The sequence below is a fragment of the Larimichthys crocea genome, chromosome XX (genome assembly GCF_000972845.2).
Source record: "Larimichthys crocea isolate SSNF chromosome XX, L_crocea_2.0, whole genome shotgun sequence".
NCBI lineage: Eukaryota > Metazoa > Chordata > Actinopteri > Sciaenidae > Larimichthys > Larimichthys crocea.
This window is the reverse complement of record NC_040030.1, coordinates 18,006,072-18,028,260: the sequence shown is the minus strand read 5'-3', so window position 1 is coordinate 18,028,260 and position 22,189 is coordinate 18,006,072. Positions and strand designations below refer to the sequence as shown.

The 22,189-nt window shown below is 40.0% G+C and overlaps 1 protein-coding gene across 1 annotated transcript in view; it reads left to right on the top strand.

The window, feature by feature from the left end:
• Window positions 1–22,189, top strand: part of cog5 (component of oligomeric golgi complex 5) — a 58,763-nt gene that overhangs the window by 17,336 nt on the left and 19,238 nt on the right. The window contains exons 7-11 of the mRNA XM_010740742.3: window positions 10,854–10,984; window positions 17,568–17,727; window positions 18,632–18,744; window positions 18,877–18,954; window positions 21,618–21,699. Coding sequence (XP_010739044.1) covers window positions 10,854–10,984; window positions 17,568–17,727; window positions 18,632–18,744; window positions 18,877–18,954; window positions 21,618–21,699 — 564 coding nt within the window. The remainder of the gene's footprint in view (window positions 1–10,853; window positions 10,985–17,567; window positions 17,728–18,631; window positions 18,745–18,876; window positions 18,955–21,617; window positions 21,700–22,189) is intronic.

The following is a 22,189-nucleotide window of genomic DNA, read 5'->3' as shown; positions in this document are numbered from 1 at the left end:
ACAAGCTTTTGTGGTTCCTCTGGACTTGACCCAGTCAAACCTTTCACTTCCCCGTGATTCAAGAGGGGGGCAGAGCTGCACCAAAGGTCATAGGCATGGATGTAGGTCATGTGAACTCCTTGGATACTACTCAGGGACTGATCCCTTGACTCTCAGCTTTCTTACTCTCGCTTGATCCTTCACAGACAGCGAGAGTGGAATTGATTGAAGCAGAAAATGATGTCATATCCCTTCATCCTCCCCTTCCCTTGCGTTTTTCCTTAGTCACATTTCGTTTTTCATCCTGTGAAGGGAAAGAGTGTAAGATTTAGTAAAATTGTATAAAAGAAATTTGCGTCCCCTTAATCTGCGTGTTGCAAAACATATCTCACACTTAATTTCAACTCATTTAGCTTGCTCTTTCTGTGCTAATTGGTTGCCTGTCCTTGTGAGTATCATGCTTGTGTTTGTGTGTGTGCGTGCCACATGTGTGGTTAATCAGTTTGCCTCGCCTTTTGTCTTTGATGGTTCTCATCATGTGGTGTTCAGCAAATGAGTACTGAAGACTGTGAACTGGTTCTCTGCAGTCTGTCTCAGTGTATGAAATGATATGTTGACTGGCTGTCACAACAACTGGCTACACACTGTCTCAGTTTTTGGATTAGGACTCAGACTGGATATTTAAAATTTGAAAAGATTGTTAACAAATGCTGTCAAGAACTGAAGGGCAGATCAGTTCCTGACTTACATTTAATAATATATGATTTATTATCTGAATTTGATATTGGATATGGCACATCTATATTTACACACACCTTTGTGTCTATGTTCTATGTCTGCTATTCGAATTAAACAATAGGACAAGCCACTTGCTCAATTACGTAGGTGTATTTTCTATATATATCATGGCAATGAACAATACTGAATTCTTATAGGCTATTTTCATATAACTGCACATCTCTGACATAGCAATATCATCCATGTTCTAAAACAGTACTGGTGTAGCTGTTTTTAGGCCAAAGCTTCTCCTGATTTTATTTTAGTAACATTTATATGAAGGTTGACAAAGATACTGCCAGCTTTCCATTGAAGCATGAATAAGCAATAGTTGACACATGCCAGGTGGTATAAACATGATAATCCAATATGACCTGTGCAGTTATTTTTGATATTGGTGTTGCCTGTTGTCAATAATAGCTCACATTACTTTTCCTGGAAAAATGTAAAAGTTTATTTTATCCATATCAACAGGTGTAGGCTTGTCCTAATCGTAACCACGGAAAACTTCTACCTATACTGAATTGGCCAGCCACATCCAGTGTGATCTGGAACACCTACAACTGTCAACACGCTTACCAAATTCTGGCGAAACCCGCAGGTTACAGAGCTGCCGCACATAAAGAATATCTCGGAAGGGATGCCCAAAACTGATCAGCATGGGAAAGAGTCAGCTGATCAGTTCGACAGTCAACAAATTTTGTAATCAGATTAATCAGCTGTAATGTATTAGATTATTATTTTTTTTGCCCTTTTTTTTCAAGCTTTATTTGACAGAGACAGCTGAAGAGTGACAGAAATGCTGGGAGAGAGAGAGATGGAGAACATGGAGACATGCAGGAAAGAGCCACAGGTCGGATTCAAACCCTAGGTTTCCGCAGCAAGGACTGAGCCTTTGCACATGTGGCGGCTGCTCTACCAACTGAGCTAAACGCCACCCCTCAGCTGTAATTTATTAGACAAAAAGTCTCCAAGTCCAAGTGTACATTGATTTCACTCTCAATGTTCATTGTAAATTGAACATTTTTGGGTTCTGGAAACATGTGTTACTTGTTTTTCACAATGTTCTAACCTGAACAAATGATCAATTAATCTGAAAAATAATCAAGTAATTGTTGTGGTTCAGCCCAAGTAGTTTTTTGAAAAAAAGGAACATTTGTCCTCAGCTGTCTTCTTCTAGACCGGTTCTTTTTCTCATACTCTGTCTGTTACTTTCAGCTCTGTAGCACTTTCTCATCACAAAATTTGCAAAATTGCCTTTTTATTCATATTTAATATTTAGCTTGAATGCACATTCTGATATGGTCAACTTTTCTTTTACTTGTGTTTTCCATGACATGAAATCTGCCCTCTAGGTGACCTCACTCTTAGGACAGATTCAAACATGTTCTGTCTTCAGTTCGATCAGTATTTTGTTGTATGAGCACGGAGAGCTGGTCTCTCTTTGGGATGCACTGAACTCAGCTTAGCTTGTGAAGACCTGTGTTCCTTACTGTTTGACAGTCACTTATTTTGTCTAATTATTCTTCACTTAAAATAATGGCTGCTTGAATCGTGACTCATGAGCTCAACAACATGTCAGCATGCTGTGTGTTTATCTGTGTGTTGAGCTAAATGTGTTGATTTTACAGTGCCTTCGTGTGGCACATTGACATTGCCTTACTATCAGAACACAGATAAACAGTACTAGTATGTGACTGTGGTGTGTGTTAGTTTACCTTTTATCTAGACAAAGACCATTCTTTAGTGATCCCTGGGTCTGTCGGAGTGCTTCCCTTCCCTGTAGGGCTTTGTAATTTCAATCCCCAGAGGTAGCCTGGTGTCCACAGGTGATAAGCCTGAGTGACTGAGGTTCAGCTTAGAAGTCCATCATTCAAGAATCTTCCGCCACACTGTTGAGTCCATTCAGGATGGAAATTTGACTGGTAGAAAGCATGCAGCTATAGAGCCCGGAGGGAGCAAGGGAGATACTGACGCTGCTGCTCTGCCTCCCCCTCTCTTCTCTTCTCTCTGCTGTGCTTCTTTTTCTGTCAGTCTGTCTCTCTCTCTCTGTCCTGCTTCCTGCCTCTCTCTGTATCTGCCTCCAGTGGCCCTTCCTACTCATCCATTGCTCCCTCCTCCTCCTCCCCCTCCTCCTTTCCTCTCTGAAACTGTCTTCTCTCTATCTTTTTTTTTTCCTTTTACACCTCTGTGCTCCACTAATTGGACTCACAAAGCTGATTTAACACTCCTCGTAGTTTTCTCACTCTCATTTTTATGTTTCTTTCTGTCCTTTGTTAACTTTGTTTATCTTTTGTGCTGTCTGTAATAGAAGGGGTGACTCAAAATGACACAAATCTTTTTTGACATTGAGCCCTTGTTTCTTTGTCGTTTCCTCTAAGCCATCTACCATTAGGTCTGTTTGCCCTCAGGAGCCCAGGTAGAAAACGGTGGCCATGACGATACTAATGACAGCATCCTTCCTTTCAGGACTTTGGCCACTCCTCCGCTGTTTGTGTTTGCATAGCTCCTGCCGGATGGTACATGCTTAATTGTCCCAATCTGGTTACCGTCAGAGCAGTCGCAGCGTTACCCTTATTGCCTGCTGAACGTATCTGCAAGGTAGCTAGTGAGTGGACTAATTACGGCTACTTGGCATTGGCATGGCAACAACAGCCTCACCGGCCAAAGTGAACGCGGACTGATGGATCAGAATTCAAATCAGGGCCCATCTGTTGTCTTCCGGGATACACTTCTCCACTGATAAAACAAGGACTCCTCTCATTTTTCACATCTTCCCCGATCTGGTCATTGTATCTCAGCTGTTCATCTGTTTATTCAAGAAGTGTAAGCAGAGATGATGGTTTCCAGTCCGACTGTTTTACTGACATGCGCAACCCAGCGGGAGGCATGTTTTCCCCCCCAGATACAAGTCTTTAGCAAGAGCAACAGGCAGCAGGCTTATACAGAGGGAGAAACATGAACATGACACATAGACAGCTTGTAAAGAAAAAATAAGACAGTTGCAGATTTTTTTTCTCAGCAAAGATGACGTGATGATGTGAGTGACTCGTTTCCCACCTAAAATTGCTTTAAGCACAATAGAGTGCTACATAAAACATTTATAAATGTTTCATGAATGCATTAATATTTGAACCTGATATCTGGGCTGTCCACTGGCTAGCCTAAAGGCTGCCGTGTAGTCCTTAACTGTGCTTTCAAACAGAGGTGCATAGGAGTGAAAGCTCCTGCACACCAGTAAATGCTAATGCTGATGATGGTGGCACAGGCGGCTGCAAACAACCAAGAGCTTAGAACTCATGAATCAACTGTGGGAAAAGGGAACATGCCATATTCTGTACATTGCCACTGGCAAGCAGTGAGGTGTCAGGGATTACTTTGATATATGATTAAAGGGGCGTCATTGTCGGAAACGCATGAATCAGTAACTAAAGTAAGTAAAACTGAAGTCATCAGTCAGTATCATCACTGTCTTAATTTTTACTCTCCCAAACTAAAATCAGAATTTATCAAGAGTTGCTAAGGTATATATTTGTTTTTAGACTGCAGAAAGTAAAATGACATTTTATTGTGCCTTTTAAGCCAATAAACACACATTGTCACATCATGGTTTACACTAGTTGTGACACACTGCAGCCTGGCAGTTGCACTGCGTCAGTCTTCTTTATACATTTAGTGTTGAAGAAGCTTTTTTAGGAAATCCTCTTTTTGAAAGCTAAAAAAAACAAAACTGTTTTTTCTAGCAGAGATGTCTGCTTTGTGTTGCTACACAGCTCCTTTCAATCAACTAATCAACCTGGTGATGTCTGCACACACAAATCCGATCAGATCACTTCCAAATAACAGCAAGGACAGTCTGTCTTAAAAATCTGATTTGTGAAACAAATCTGATTTTCCTGCAGTCTGGACAAACCCTTGGTATTTGGTGACTTAATGGTTGAAAGTGGTAAACACAAAGTTCAAGTTAAGTCACATTTTCCCATTTAGATCGTAAAAACCTTACCTTTTTAATTACACAGCTTCGAAACCTCATCTCACAGCCTTAATTGGGAAATGGAGGTCTCCATGACAACTGAATGAACTCCATCTGCTAATGAAGAATGTGGCATTCAAATAAAACCTCTTAAGTGAATCCTAACTGTTGTTTCCATGTTTTAAGAATGTAATTTCATGCTCAAATATTTTATACACTTGGCTAAAAATCCCAGTGCTGGATCATAATGAGCCTGCAGATGAATAGCAGAGAAGTGGATAATGCTCAAGGATTGATCTGAGAATTGTTTTTATGGATACTTTTCATTATGCTTGTCGCCATAGAGATATAATGAACCTATTGTAGCCGTTGACTGCTGCCACGCTTTTCAAGACTAAAGGTTTGATATCCAAACCATAGGTTTTCAATGCTGCTTAAATGCTGTATTATTTGCTGTTCCTCTGTGGGTGTGAATTACAAATGGTAGTGTGTCTTTGGTAGGGGTCCAGTGTGAATGTTGCATTTCTCTACTTACTGCTTTTGAATTGTGGGAGCAAACATGTTTGACAGCGCAAACCTCACTTCGATGTTTCCAAATGACGATGCCACAAATAAGTATAGTTGAACTGATCTGATCCGTAGTATGTGTAGTAACACCTAATGAAGCAAGACTGTGATTGATAAGCTGCTATTTCTAGCAAACCCACCTCAGGTCTACCTCTCACCTGCACCCCAGCCCTCTTCATTTGTGCTCAATGATAATTATTTCCTGACTGTTTAATATGCTCTGATAAGCGGGAAGCAAATCCCTCCCTGCTGCCTGTTCCTATCCACTCTCCTGATTACCTCCATCACCAAGGTGATGCTGAAGGGGGGTACACTCTGTTTACACACTTTTTTATGTATAGGTATCTTTGATTATTATTGATATCCACCACTGGTCCTCTGAAAAATGATCTGAATGAATTCCTATGAAACCAGGGCACATCTGTGTCAGAGCACAGCTTTATCCCTTGGGAACCAACACATAATAGCCAGTGGTCTGTGTGTGTATGTGTGTCTGTGTGACTTCAAGCGTGGTATATCAGACAGCCTTCTGAGCATATTATGACACAAGTTAGAAATGACCAACCTCTTTCAATCCCTCTGTCTGTCTGACTGTCTGTCTCTCACACACACATATATAAACAAGCAAAAGGATACGGGGCTCAGCTGTTCGATCGTGGTCTCTGGCAGGCTTTGTACTTGGGTTGAGGCTTCGAGCGGATTGCTTTTGAATTGAATGTGGCTCCTGTCCAATTCCCCGGTCCTCTGTGTCTCAGCCTGCCACCTGCCTGATAATACTCTCAGTCTCTCTCTGTGGGAAGAAGAGCAAACAATCTGCAGCTCAAGACAAATAACACCTCTGAAATGGTTTGATTTCAGACCCCACACCTCTATGCCTCTTCTCTCATAATCAGAAGGTGATCTCCTTGTACCTTTTTGTCTTCCTGATATATTAAAACATACGGTTGTCAGACGCTAATGTTAAGGAAAATTCAAATCAGGACTGCCATTAAAACAGAGTTAAGATGATGGCACAAAATTGAAGGAATGAAGCTTGCTGCTATTCATGTCATATCAGGACAAAATGAAACACAGGTCCGACAATCTGACAAACACAACCACTTCACACAGTTACCAGCCAGTATGCAGAGTGTCCAAGATTTGAACTTCTTTCTCAAGCTTTTTTTCCATTCTTCACACAATTATTTCCACCACGTTTCATACGTGCCTTCAAGGACAGACCCCTCTATGAGGACATGCTTTTTGCCCTGTCTCAAAGGAGATACTTTATTTTAAGCATACCCTTCCTTTAAGGATCAGAAGTAGGGCCGTTAGGTTCTTAGAGCGTTTGTCATTGCTTAGAGAGCTTGTACATTTGCTTTTACTCACATGGTTTTGTGTGCATGAAGGCTACATAATGTATCCTGTGTTCCTTCAGAGAGTTGTGTGTGTAGAAATGATTGCTACGCATCAACAAGAAGCAATTAAGCTTGTCATTGGTGGCATTGAAGTAGTGTTGGCAGCAAACACTGAACAAACCCAACAGAAACCGCTTTTCGCAGTTACCATCTATGACTCTGTCCTGCGCTGTTAAATTTTTTTAGCTGTGACCTCAATGTTGGTATACTAACATCCTCAAATGTCACATGTTCAGCTATGTTTGCATTAAAGTTCGACGTTCTCATGTACAATATTCTGGCATCAGTCAAGATGGTTCAGTCCTGATTTGCTCTGATATACTCTTTAATCCTCCAGGTGCTCATAAAGTATGTTCTTTCTTGCGTTGCAGCTGCTTGTCTACCCATATGCGGGCTAATGTATATAAGCAGCTTAAAGCTGCATCCCTTGATTTTTGCATGCATGCGGACCCATGTGGTGTCTTATTGCAAAGTCTTGCTCTGGTAAGTTGTTGTTTAGATCTCTTCCTCCATGTGAAGTTTTCTAATGCCACACTTGGCAGGACCATTGACAACTTGTGAATAGCTCAGTATGAACTTAAAAGGTAGTAATTTATCATTAAACTGAATGAAATGCACCGTTGACAGCTGAAAGAGGGAAAAAAAGAGCCTTGTCCTTGCTGTGTTTTCTATTCCACTGTTAAATTGTGATGATGACCCACTCTAAATGATGATGATCTTTATGGAGGGCCAGTTCAAACGGGTATTCTAAATTCTTGTTCTTTAATAACTTGGACTCCCATTAGTGGATTTGTCTCCAAGTTTCCTGCTAATCTCTTTATGAAGCCAAGTAAAGGAGTATCTTGGGGTCTTGTTCGTAAATGATGGGAAAATGGAAAATGTTTTTCTGTACAACTTTAGTAAATGAAACCAAATGTGCAACCTTTTTTTTTTTTTAAGAACCGGGGATTTGTTGGCTAACAAACCATTTCACTAATGCCGAAAAGTGACGGTAGGACCACCTTTGCTTCGGTCACATAGCCAGTCACAGATGTCCAACTAGTGTTTACAGTACGGTTGTAGTAGAAGTGTAGTCCTGCGTGTGTAGCATTCTTGATGTCACCACTTCATTATGCACCAGAATCAGTTAATGCTAGCATGTTCAGCTCAAGCACAAACTAAGATATCTCACAATTTGAGAAAAAAGAGAATGTGTATGGCTGCTCAATTCTGCCAAAGCTGGTTTATGCTTTCATATAATGTTGAAGAATCAAAGTTTTGTTTCATTGCACAAGTAATGTGTCAAGAGTTGGAACCAGTATCTGATAGGATCTGATTTGATAAGCAGAAATGCAGTCTTAGTTGATGAAATTCAAACCAATCAATATCAGCACTAATCTATTTTGACATTCGGAGAAAGCCAGCCTGGTTCCTGAACCCTTAATTGCCGAACACATCTCCTGATTTGTTCAATAGGTCTGATTGTTGTGGGAAATGCTCCCAACAATGACTAGGGCAGCTCTGGCTTCGACTAAACAACTAATCTAGGAGGAATCAGTACAACTGTTTGCTGTTCATTCAGCAGCTTTTAATCATGTCACTGAAATTTTCAGTGCTTCCTTGGAACTGTACATTTTCAGTTCAGACTGTTGTACCATGTTGCCAGAAGGAGGTTGCACCAGCAGGTCGTGGCTTAGTCACACACCACAGTCTGTTGTCTGCTGTCTGTCTCCTCATATCTCCTCTATCTGCGTCCCTGTTCCAGCCTGCTCATCTCTCCGCCCAGCCCTGCTTTTCACTTCCTGCCTGAACAAACTTCATGCACAAGTCAGAGCTGCAGATTCACTGCTTCAAAACTCTTACAACACTTACTGTGAATAGTCGTATTCAGTAAAAGTTTAGTGGAAATGACTGCGAGTGAACAGCAGCAACAGAAACCATGGCAGCAGTTTCACTGTCACTGCTGCTAGAATCATCATGGTAGAGCTTAAGTGTTTGCTCAAGGCGCTCACAATTTGTTGGATACAAAATCACACATATTGACAGTGTAAGATCAATTTCAATTTCATATCAGCCCAGAACAGGATTCAGTTGCAAGGCAAGTCAATATTTCTTCCTCTAATGCACGATCAGGCTTTCTAGAGCAGGTGGGTGGACAAACAAAGCAGGGGCAAAAGCAGAATGGAAATGTTTAACACGCAGTAAGAAGTGCTATGTGCTTCTTTGAAACAAGTGTTGCTGACAAATCTGTCAAGCTGACTAGTCCCTCTGTCATCTTTTCTGTCAACAGGATGCAAATTAACTCACAAATATGATAATTTAATCACAAAAAAGATGTGTTGATGAAGTTTTAGACTGACAGGGCTGTTGTTGTGAAAGTGACTGTAAAAACATTTTCTTTGTTCAGAGATTTGAACATGATTTTTTCATCCCTTAAAAGTAATACAAAATAAAACAAATGTTTTGCTCTTTATTAAGCTAATTAAGCTTTATATGTATATCTGTGCTTTATGTTTTAGCTGTCTTATTCATTGACATATTTTTAATATGTCTAAACCTTTACTGCTTTAATTAGTTTTTTGGGCTTTATAATCTAGATTTTTAAATTGAAATGAAAGAATTACTGTGGTATTATAACTTTAAAGTTTTCAAGGGCGTTTACCTTGAAAATGTTCATATTAGAGTTGCACGATACCCACGGTACCCCGCGGTGCCAAATCGTAACGGTTCCTACTATACTAGAAATTCTACACGACGGTACTACCGTGGAATACTATACTACCGGTGCCAGTTTCCACTACATAGCGCCCGTCTCTACTCTCCTCCAGGTTTCTCACTGCATGCTACTCCATGTAAACAAAGCAACATGGCAACTACTGCAACCGAACTACACAGCTGCTGAATGATTGGCTGTTTGCCTGTTACTGGTGACGTCCGGGGATATGATAGGCTGTTTCCGCACACTGGGTCTGCTCCGAAATTCACTTCAAAACAAACAACAAGCTAAAGTTCTGTCTCGCCCAGACGCGCACAGCTTACAGTCACAACCACGAGACAACACACTCACCGTGACAAAGGCACCGGGCTGAGCGGCGAGTCTGCCGTGGCATTGTTGTCAGTGGCAACCACTAATTTTGCTCAAAAAAACAAACTCATTGTTTCAGACTTGTTTCAGTCTAATTCTTACTTCACCAGTATTATGTTTACAGTCGTCCCTCGCTATATCGCGGTTCACTTTTCGCGGACTCGCTGTTTCGCGGATTTTTTTTCAGTGTAATTTTGCATGCATTTTTTTTACAGTGTACTGTACAGTATGAACGCGCATTGTGTTCTGCGTCCTGATTAATTAAGGGAGTACTGTACAAAATGCGTGTAAAAAGGTGTATAAAAGTGTGTGGTTAGGGGTTTTACGGCCTTAAAACATGTATAATAATTGTAAAACTTACTTCGCGGATTTCGTTTACTGCAGGTTATTTTTAGAATGTATCCCCCGCGATAAACGAGGGACCACTGTATCATGCACCAAACATTATAAGTCATTAATAAGTATTTATAACTTGTACAAATACATTGCAGTTCATACAAATAATAATAATTTTAAAAAAGCTGCAGTATCGCGATAATACCCAGAGCTTTGTCTGGTATAGTATCATGGTTACTCATTTTGGTATCTTGACAACTCTAGTTCATATCTGCAGGAACCACAACATTTTTTATACTTCGTTCTCCAGCATGCTCAAGTTGAAGCTAAAAATGCACAATTAAATTTTGTTTTAATTTTTCAATATCTGCAGTAAAGAGCCAACGGAAACAACAGCAAAAGAAAAACAAAGTAACAAACAGACAGTAATGTATGTTCTGCAATATATTATTCATAATATTTTGTTCCCCTTGTTTATGGAAATAATGAAACACTGGAAATACTAGGAATACAATACATTTAATACAAAACAACACCGCCACCACAAAAACAAGAGCTGACGCAACACCATTCTGACACGACACAAAAGAATCAGTAAATAAACCAAAAGCTTGTTAAATAATCCACTTAAATATCCCAAATGTTTCTTTGAAAAAAAGGATCTGAATACTAGATATTTGCATCTTGGTAAACACGAATGAAAATGAAAAAAGTTTGAAAACGTCTTGTGTGTGTGTGTTTTTGTTTGGACATTCTCCAGACTACCTGTCACAAGGTGTGGATCTGAGCGGCATCGAGGTGATTGAGAACGACTTGCTGCTGATCAGCAGAGCTAGGCTGGAGGTGGAGAACCAGGCGAAGAGGCTGCTGGAGCAGGGCATGGAGATCCAGGTATACACACACGCACACGCACACACACTGAAAAAAACACAACTATTTAACTTTTGATTGTCCTGGACCTGTTGTGCAGTACGACCTTTTTAAATTATTTTCAGCTATGAGCAAAGCACAACTTCTTTATCAGAATCAAATAAAGGCCTCCTCAATTATTTGCCTCACCTGTATGCTGATCTATGTCTGTTCTAGTTTGATGTAAAGGCACACTCAGCACTTCCTCCATCCTGCTGTCCTAAAAAATACCAGTAATGTAGTAGTGCTGTCTTAAATCAAGCACTTGCACTGCACAGATTTTTTTACAGGCCCATCTTCCTCTATTCCAGTAGGCACTGCCAATCTTTTTAACCTGTTACACCCAACCAGACCTGGTACCAGGTTGACATGTGTGACATCAACTGTAGGTTTCTGAAGAGCCGCTTTAAAGCTCAAAACATATCGCCATGTTAGTCGTCCTGCCTCTTCTGTCTCCAGGCTAATCTAAAAAATTGGCAAAGACGTAGATCATCAGTGGAGCTAAGGTGATGTGGTGGGCTGAATGACACCTAGGTGCTCAATCAAACCATCTGTAACGGCACCCACCTGTCAGTCAAAGCAGCCACGCTCTTAATTCTGCATAACTTTAAGCCTTAATATAATGTGAACAGGTGAGTTGTGTATAAATTCACCCTCAGTACAGTTGTCATAAACCGGGAAATTAGCTACAGAGACCAAAACAGTTTTTAGTACCAGGCTGTAAACATGTTTATTTCTGCTGTGAAGTTGGACATTTGAACATGGGGACTTATGGAGACTGACTCACTTCTGGAGCCAGCCTCAAGTGGATGTTTGAGGAACTGCAGTTTTTGGCAGTGTTTGGCGTGCATACTTTGTAAATATAAGAACAAATTGTTATAAAAAGATCTTGGATTATTTCCCACTATAGTAACTAGAAATTCTGAAGTTTTTAATGACTGTAAACACACCACAAATGTATAAGTTCAGTTTAATTGTCACATATAATCTTCATTGACGTCACGTTTCCGTTCATTTGGGATTCACCTGTCAGTGATTTGAATGCATTATAACACTTGATGCATCTCAATGAAAAAGTAACAATGTGCAGTAATATAAAAAAACAACAACAAGGCTGCGATATATATCCTCAGTTTTCTATGTTACCAGCTTGTGGCGATATCAAAGTCCTGACACAAAATTAAACATGGAGACCACCTGAGTATATCTTCTTAGACTGTTCATAATAATCGTATATTAGTGTATTTTCATCATAGATTTTGTACTTGCATGTCACTTTCCTCTACATTAGCCTGACACATTTTCAGTTTGTAGACTGTGCACATGCGTTCCTGCTCTCTACATCAGGAGAAAATGAAGTCATTATGGCAGATGTACCCCTCTTCTATATCTTTGGTTTCCTTTGAGGACTGTTGGGAATTAGTGAGAGTGAACTCGTTTTATGTAAAGCCAAGCAAATCTCGCAGGCAGCCCTGTCATTTCATATCTCGCTGCTGTTTCTGTTCACTGGGTATTAACGTCATATAGTGACTCCTATAAGGGAGTAAATGGGTCACAGAAATGAAAGCCCCCCTGCAGTCTTGGTTCATTTACATTCTAATATCATTAAATGGAAATAATAGTGTTGAGTTCAGTTTTTGCTGCTGTGATTTGTTTTATTAAAAGAAAAGGGAATCTGATTATCTTTTTAAAAACGTGTCGAGAAGAGCACTTCCTGTAAAATACATGTGAGCGAGGGAGAGCACATGTGAGCTCTGCTAACCTTCATCTGCCCCAGAAAGCCTTGTTCTCCAGGGGACAGTGTCCCATTAAAGAAAGTGTGTGCTTGTGTGTGTGACAGCCTGCTCAGTGTCCACGATGACACATGTTGCCAGTGTCCAGAAAAGTGTTGTAGTGGTGTTTCAGTGCGTGAGCGGTGCAGCCATGTTGTTGCTTTGTTCTTCCTCGACATGGAGAGATGATAAAATGTCGATCAGGCTGGTGGTAGTGTGCAACAGCAAAAATGTTAAAAATAGATGAGTAGATGGGTGAATTTTAGATGCTTTGATATTTGCACAGTGTCTGGGTTTGATTTTCATGTTTATGCTTGCACTCTGGTGTCAGAAAAAGAGCCTCTGCATTGATGTTTATGCGTTTTTGCGTTTTTCCAGTCCACTGGAAATGATAAAATAAAACGTGATTTCTGTTAAAAATAGAATGTTAGAGCAGCAGAGTGGTGAGTATGACATCACTTCTATGCTGTACTGATGGAAGCTGTTGAAATGTACATTATACTTAATATATCAAAAATGTTAATAACCCTGATAACATTATCAGAGGCATTCTTTTAAAAAGCACCTTTCAGAGTCAGACAGTATGTCTGATTTCAAAGGCAAGTATGACTAAACTGGACTTAATGAGTAAAGTCAGTGCAATGCTTCTTTAACAGCAACTCAAAATCAGAGCGGCACACAACATACTTTTAATATGATTTATTATATTTATAAAACAGGTATAACTTGAGATGAAGGACTAAACTCAACTTAACAGTTTGCCAATTGTTTAGCCTTACAACTAATGATTATCCCGTATTTTGTTAAATAATATCAAAACATAGAGTAGCTTTCACAAAGAGAGCACATAGAGAATGTTTCTTTTCCGGGAACACAACATGAATCCCTGAGGAGGAAAGTGTGAAGTTCAGGACTGAAGGAGGATTAATAACAATTTAAACAGATAAAAAAGAAAACTAAATCGGAATATGTTTTTTTTTTTTATTGGTATTTACCTCAGCTTGGCTAATTGGTAATATATTGCTTGATTGGAACATTCATTAGAATGTAGTTTCAAATGTGACAAATATAACAGAATTCCAAAAACATCACAAAAAAGATTTGAGTTGTCATAAACTTGAGTGAAAATGAGCCTGCAGGCACTTCATCATACTTCACCACAGTGAACAGTTAGTCTGTATGTAACGTAAAGGTCCAGTATGGTGGCTGTGACGTGTGTGAAAAATGTAGACGGTGTTTTAGTTTGTCCGCTTTGGCCTACTGGTGGGCTCCGTGGACGAGACACATGGTGTCTGCAGATATACAGTAAAAGGCTCATTCTAACGTAACAAAAACATAAAAATTTTATGGTGATTTTTACCTGGTTTCTAATGAAAATAAAACATAACTATCAAATATTTTTCATAATGGTTGAATAGAATTCACACAGAGGCCTGGAAAAATTCTGCCATTATAACATTAATTTTTTTAAAAATTAGCTCAGTTGGTAGAGCATCCGCCCCATGTACAAAGGCTCAGTCCCTACCTGGGTTCGAATCTGACCTGTGGTTCTCTATCTCTCTCTCTCTCCACATTCCTGTCACTCTTATTTGTCTCTGTCAAATAAAGCTCAAAAAGGCCAAAAAAAAGAAATGCGATCAAATAAAGACATAATTCAAATTAAAAATGAATTTAGAATAGAACATCTTATTTTTAAGCTCAAGTTACACGTTTTCTGTGTTGACAGCACATTCTTTGTGATATGAACATATTTCTTTAATATTATGTTTTATACTTTGAAGTACACAGAAAATTGTTTTCAAACCAATTTTTTTTGGTATATCTTTATTTTGGCATGCATCATGCACGCAGACATGGAACATTTTAATTTGATTCAGTTTGATTTAGTTTATTGAATATTGGCAGTTGCAGGATTTCGTACTTAAGTCTGGCAGTTTGGGAGTTTAGCGTGTGTGTGTGTCCGTGACCCCAAGGAGATCCACCAATTTTTATAATTACTATAACAGTTTTCACCAAAATAATTTGGGAAAATTAAAAAAAATATAACAAAAATGATATGACTAAATATGCAATGATCAGTTACTTTTGCTACTTTTGAAAGAAATTAATTATTCCATTATGCATTAACTTTTTATCAATCACAAACACAGACTAATAAGCCAGTATATAAATAGGGTAATAATGTGAAATAAAAGGTGAATAAATATGAAAGTTATTATAGGCCAGGCTTAAAATATGACACATTATGACACATTTTCAGCCACATTTTACATGTGGGGGCTGAAAAAAATTGACTTTTCCAAAATTAGACACATGCACTTTCTTTTGCTCTGTCTTACAGAAACACACACACACACACACACACACACACACACACACACACACAGAGGTAGGTACACACTGGAGTAGCCTTGGCTAACAACTTCTGTCACTTGGTTATGTGCATGGATATATGGGACTCTAAAGACACACACATATGTACTGTATACACACACAGTGACAGCTTCTTATATCAGCCCTGGGAGCTGTTTATTGTGAATGTTATGTAAGCGGTTGGACATGCTTCCTGGGCTGTGTGGGAGCTCGCTTCACCTCAGCGCTCTGATTGTGCCAGCAGAGACCCTGTAGCCCATCTGTTGAGTGGGAGCTCAACTGACCCACGTAGAAAAACTCCTCCTCTATACTTTTTTTTCTTCCAAAAATATGAAATCAATCGATCCCCAGTGGCTAAATATTGTACCAAACGGTAACTCTGGGGAGGGTTGATGGGGACAGCCGATTTGACCTGCTGCCTCTCTAAACCTTTTTTAAATGAGAACTACATAAAGTTGGAACCTAAACTGAAGCTTGATTTTTGTGATTTCTTGTGTCTGATCAATTCTGAAACAGATTTTATTGTAAAGTTTAACAGACATTTTACATTTTCCCAACATTAGCATGTTTTTTCAGTTTATAAATCAAACAGTTTAAAAAAATCCTTTCAAAGTATTGGAAAGTCATTTAATTAACAGATGTCTTAATTAACAGACCAAATGGTAACGTTTGTTATGAACTGTCGTTGTATGTAACTCGGGGCTGTCAGATGTTAAACACCTGTCTGCAGATGGCTATAGTTGTGAAGGTGGAATGTGCTGCAGGGCCTGTTTCTGTACTGTTTGTATAATGTGCATACCAAGTAAGTGTAATTTACATTGCTTTGATTCAATAAATTCAAAAACATAATATTGCTATTTTGAACGTTTAGTTGTTCTGGATTATTAAAGTGTTATTGTCTGTTTCATTCAAAGCAGGTGGCTGTGTGTTAACGTCTCAGCCAAAATAGTAACGTCCAAGTGCCAGAACAGCAGTAGATCCACAAAGATCTCACAATTAGAGCTTTGTTAGGAAAATACGGAAATCTGTCCACTGAAATGGTAAAAGTGACTAAAATATGACAAACATACTGATCAAACAGAGGGAGTCTCTAATATAAGCCTGCTTCAAATAAAGGCCTGGATCTTATTTGAGGAAATCATTTCCTATTTTTACTCAAACTTTTGGGAAGAATGCACTTTTTACTCCTTTGCTAGGAGTATTACAATATTGTAATTGTACAATATGTTTCTGTTGATTTGTCCTGTACACGTGACATCTATTGCACGTCTGTCCGTCCTGGGAGAGGGATCCCTCCTCTGTGGCTCTTCCTGAGGTTTCTTCCACCTTTTATCCCTGTTAAAGGTTTTTTGTGGACAAGTTCTTCCTCACTGGAACCGAGGGTCTAAGGACAGAGGGTGTCACTCCCTGTACAGATTGTAAAGCTTAGCATAAAGAGTGGAGGCTGGAAGAGCCAGCTAGCCTGGCTCTGTCCAAAGTTCAAAAATCCACGTGCCAACACCTCTGCAGCTCACTGATGAACATTTAGTGTGTTTTCGTCACAGAATTATGGTGTGCAGTTTGAAGGGACGTCTTTCTTTAGTGAAAAAACAGACCAGTCTTGTCGTTACCACAAGGTTGCCTGGCAACAAGCGGAGATGCTGCACATACATACTGGGTGGTTGATGGGTAAACTGCTGCTCGTTCCAACACACGTTTCCCTGTAAAACCACAAGTTGTCATTTTTACATTTCTGTTTGTGCATGGATTAATCACATGAGATGCAACATGTTAATCAGTGACCGGTATACGTATAGATGTATTTTTGAACTTTGCACATAGCCAGGCTAGCTATTTGTGTCTGCTTCTAGTCTTTAAATTGAGCTACGCAATAACGGGATGTATTCAAATAGTTTTTCTTAGTCTGAGCTCTGTTGAGCTCTTAGCACATGCTGTAACAGCTGGGGTCACACCTGTCTGAAGATGTAGTTCCTCTGATTGCAGTCATCAGTTGCATGCTGCAGTGAACAGGGCTCAAAAAAAAAATAAAAAAAAACTCTAGGAATTACCCTCATTAAGAAAATAACCCAACATGCTTTGAGGCGTATTGGATGCACACAAACTTAAAAAATCTGTACAAATTGCAGCTGTGATATTCATGTTATTTTCTGTTCTGTGTGTTTGACCTCTCTTCTCTCCTCCTGTTTTTTTTCAGTCCTTGCCTTGTTACATTTTCATAGCTGTCTCTCTGCCCCCTCTCTCTAATTAAACGAGTGTAAGGTGTATTTTTAGCTACTCCCTGCTTACTAAGTGTTTGTGTGTGAAACTACAGTTCCAAACTCATTAAGTTGATTTCATTGCTTAAAAAACAGCACCATGGATGGCTGCCAACTTCACACACTCTTTCTTTCTATCTCTATCTCTCTCTGTCTTCCTCTCAGAATCCCACTCAGGTGGGCACGGCCCTGCAGGTCTTCTATAACCTTGGCAGTCTGAGAGAGACCATCAGCTCTGTAGTTGGGGGTTACAGGACCACCATACAGGACAACATCACCAGTGCTCTGGACATCAAGGGCCTGACGCAACCGACGAACCCCAGAGGTAACACCTGAGGATCACAAAGAGCACACACACACAGACTGACTCACCGGATACATTGTCCTCATTTCTGAGGGATAAAAGACAATGGAATTTTATGATTTGACCTAGTTCATGAGTTGGCTTGATCCAAAATAGATTATTGTACCATGGCCACAGAGAATAGTCAATTCTGGCTGGAGGGTGTTATTTTCAAGGCTCTGATGTAGCCGCCATCATTCTAATTAAAGCACACCGTATTTTCAGATAACCAGCCCTGCTTAGGCCAAGGACTCCTCCCCTGGCATTTTCTAAGGATTACTCACTTCATCGCTTCATAAAATAAATAAATCTACATAGCTGTAATTTAAAAAAGAAAGAAATGTGCAGTGATCTTAAAAATCTTAAAGTTTGGAGATATTCTGTATTTTTCCTATTGTCACCAAAAAGTACTGGCAGTGTGTGTTTAAAAGCCTGATATATCTTCTTCGTCTGCGCCACAGAGCTCCACTGTCGTCCAAAAACTATTAATAACATCACTGAGGCACACGGTTGCACTGGGTGATACGTCCCTTCATTACCATGAACGCACAAAGCAACAATACCACCAGACTTAAATAAATATATCACGGTCTGTGATTCAGAAAAGCTTTTCATACTGACGCCTGCACTTCTTTAAATCAAATCAAATCAAATCAAATCAAATCAAATCAAATCATTTTTATTTGTATAGCCTAAAGTCACAAAGTACATTTGCCTCAGAGGGCTTTACAATCTGTACAGGGAAAGGTCCAGTGTGTTAGATTTAGCGGGATCTATCGGCAGAATATCGCCCAAATAATCCATAATAAGAATTGAAAACCATCCCATTGTTTTCCATCCAAACAAACATAAACTTCACGTTGTGATCTGGCCCCCCCGCCCCCAGGTGCACCTGGCAGAGCAGTGCTGCCGACACCAGGCAACACCGCAGCTTTCCGTGCCGCCCTGTGGACCAACCTGGAGAAACTGATGGACCAGATATGTGGTGCGTGCAGACAGGTATGCGGCTATGTGAGACCACTCACTGACTGTAAAGCCAGAGCATGGAATAACACTTTAAAACCAAAGACCCAGGCAGCAGCAGGACTGATGAATAGAGTATGACGGTTTCTTTGCTGCGTGTTTTTTCAGGTGCAACATCTGCAGAAGGTCCTGATGAAGAAGAGAGACCCTGTTACTCATGTGTGCTTCATCGATGAGATCATCAAGGTGGGTGGGCAACACTGCTCTGGCCTTGTAGTTATTAAACATTAATGTTAAATTTCTATTTCTTTCCTGGTCACTCAAACAGTAGTTGCGGTATCAGTAGTTATCACGGCAGCCATTAACACGTTATCAGACCATCATCAGGGTCTCATTCTGTTACCGCCGCACAAACCTAGATGAACAAATCAGAGTGGGGAGACTGTTACTATGGAAACAAAGCTCTCACCAATTACCCAGAGATGGAGGTGTGAGTTGGAGACCTAATGACATGTCTAAATGCAAGGCTCCTCAGCAGCACAGCTGCACTATCACCATGTGCCATGTGTCCACAGAGAGATGACTGAACAGACACATCGTTCTCCTGTCAGCACTTACATGTTAATGTCGAGGAGCTGCGTCCAAATAAATCAAATCATAAAAGGAGGAGACACTCGAGATGTGGATGATGACAGATGAGCTGTGTCTCTAATTCTGATGGAGATAATATTTTGTAGAATATAATCAGTAGTGAAGTAGAGCATAAAGCCTCATATTCAGAAATAGATGTTACACTGGGAGTTTTTCTGCTTAGTTACACAAGTTAGTACGCTCTCCTGCACTTCTTTGATCTCTAAATTCTGGGATCACTTGTTTTGTCCTCCCCTCAATCATGGTTTCTTCATGTGACAGCAATTAACTCGCCACCCACTCACTCTACAGGGAGAGAAAAACAATGTTTTTTCTTTGAAAGGAAAAGATCATTCATATTTTTATTTCTTCCAGGTTCGATTATCATAACTCTCTTTCAGCGCTTTGCAGGAGAAATATGTGCTGTGCTACCGCTCGTACAGAACGCTGCTGCCAAGCCATTAACGCGCTCAGAGAGATAAGAGTGATCCCTGCTGCCAGCCTTTGCTTCTCTGTCATTTTTACAATTGATTTTCAGATGTTAATGCAGACTTTAACATCTGAGTATGATCAGGCTTACAATGAAATTGGTATTTTCTTTAGCAGGAACAGAGAATCCTCAGAGTGATGAAAGTCAAACAAATCAAAGTCAATTTTTCTTTTTATTTTAGGCCTCTATTCAAATATTTAAAGTTCGTAAAAAGTCTATAGGGGCTTACAACATTATGATTAAACTATATGATGACCATTCCCATGCCCCATTATATCTCATAGGTTTATGTTTTTGTGTTGATACCATTTGTTGCACGGATGTATTGTTTTTGACTACTTAACCATTTGAGCATAACTTGATAATGATGATCAAAAATTCAAGATACCAAGACATCGAGGAATGCCGTAGAAATAATCTAAGGTTGCTAAGGAACCCCCTTATTGCCAATCTACGTAGGAAAGCCATCCATCCTCTGAAGGAGCTTAGTCTGTAGTTTGGTTGGAGTGATTATTACGACAGGTCATTTTATACAGTGAGCTTTAAATTCATAAAACTCTCAGTACAATAAAATGACTCCTATGAAGACTATGAAAACATCATCACACATGAATACAGCGAGGCTCATTTATTCCACAATAGGCTCAGCTGTCCAGTTTAGGGACCTCGGTATGCAGAAATATTATAAATACATACATTCAAACTGCAAAATGCATGAATTTAGCTCAAAGCTACATGGGATTAGTATAAAGTGGGCAAAGTGGGACCGATTTGTCCACTTTATACTAATCCCTAAAAGTTAGCCTGACTGGAGTGGAGTGTGATTTTTCCACTTTCGTACAAACATGGTTAGACCAATGGATGGCTCAGGTCTTCTTGTTTTATACAATGCCTTATCTTCACTCTAGCTTTAAAACTGACTCTCTGATAGACTGTAACGTCAGCTGTAGATGTCTGCGTCCACGTGGAAGAGGTTAACAGGCTCCACTCTTCTGGTTTCAGTCTTTTCTGTTGACTTTTAGACCTTAGACTTTGAAGGGATTTGCTCAAATTCAGCCAATAGAGCATTAGTGCGGTCCAATACCGATGTTGGTGATAAGGCCTGGCTCACGGTCTGCATTCCTAAAGATGTTGGATGGGGTTGAAGTCAGAGCTCTGTGCAGGCCAGTAAAGTTCTTCCACAGCAAACTGTGGAAAGGGACAAACACAAAAAAACCCACAGCAAAGCATCTGTTGTTTCTATTTCACTCAATTCAACATGCTGTCATTATAAGGCGATGTAAGAGTGAAGGTAAAGGAAGTGGAGGAAGTGAGGATGTAATGGATGTAAGGAGAATATACAATACATACACACACGTCCAGTCCCATTAGATAATTAAATCACTTTCCTTAGTGTGTTCCACTGTGAGTGTGTGTTGGTGTCTTTGCCTGTTGGACAACACTCACTGCTCTTTTTCTCCTCCTTTACCGATTATACTGAATACTTTCTCCCAGGCTTTGAGCTTGGTCTGTCTAACATTCGTGCAGATGGTTGATTGATGATGATCACTGCAGTAGTTTGACTGCATATTACAGTTCATGTTCATGATTATTTATCTCAATTTCAGTTTTATTTGCATATTTGCACATCGAGTTTCAGTTGGTACATAATTGAGCAGTTTTCTGCAGCGTTCACTTTGGCTGTTATTGTTGTATAATATTCAAATAATTGCTTTGGAGCATTGGTGCAGCGACCGCCCTGAAACCCTGAGATAATCACTGTGCTTCTCTTCTGTCTACATGATGACAGGACGGTCAGCCTGATATCCTCTACACCTTCTGGAATGATGTAACCAACACACTTAGTGAGGAGTTTCACAGAGCGACTGAAGGTAAGGCTCCACCCCTCTCCACTACAACTGCCTGTTAAAGAGGACGCTGACAGTTAACACATCAAAGCTGCTAATTCGGGGCAAAGATGCATTAAAGGGTGTAAATCTTTCAGACAGCTCCACCAGCAGCACAAACAGCTAGTGGGAGGCTTCATTTAGTGAGCCATAATCATCGGGCTGTAACAAGAGCACAGTTAACAGCAGGGAATCGATGGGGCTGCAAGTAATAAACAGCCTGTTTCATGGAGCTATCAGAGCTTTGAATCAGTGTTAGCCTGTGATACAATCTTGTTTTGTATGAAGTCCTTGCTTGCAGCTTTTATAAAGTACAGTACAAGAGGAGCAACGAGTGCCAGTAGCTGTGTAAAAAGTAGAAATTAGTCTAAAAACCCACAGTATGCATCAACAGTACAGGCTTGAAGTGTTAATGCAGTTCTGCTGTCAACCCTCGGGACCCCTTGTGATGGGCTAAAATGCCTAAACCCCCCCA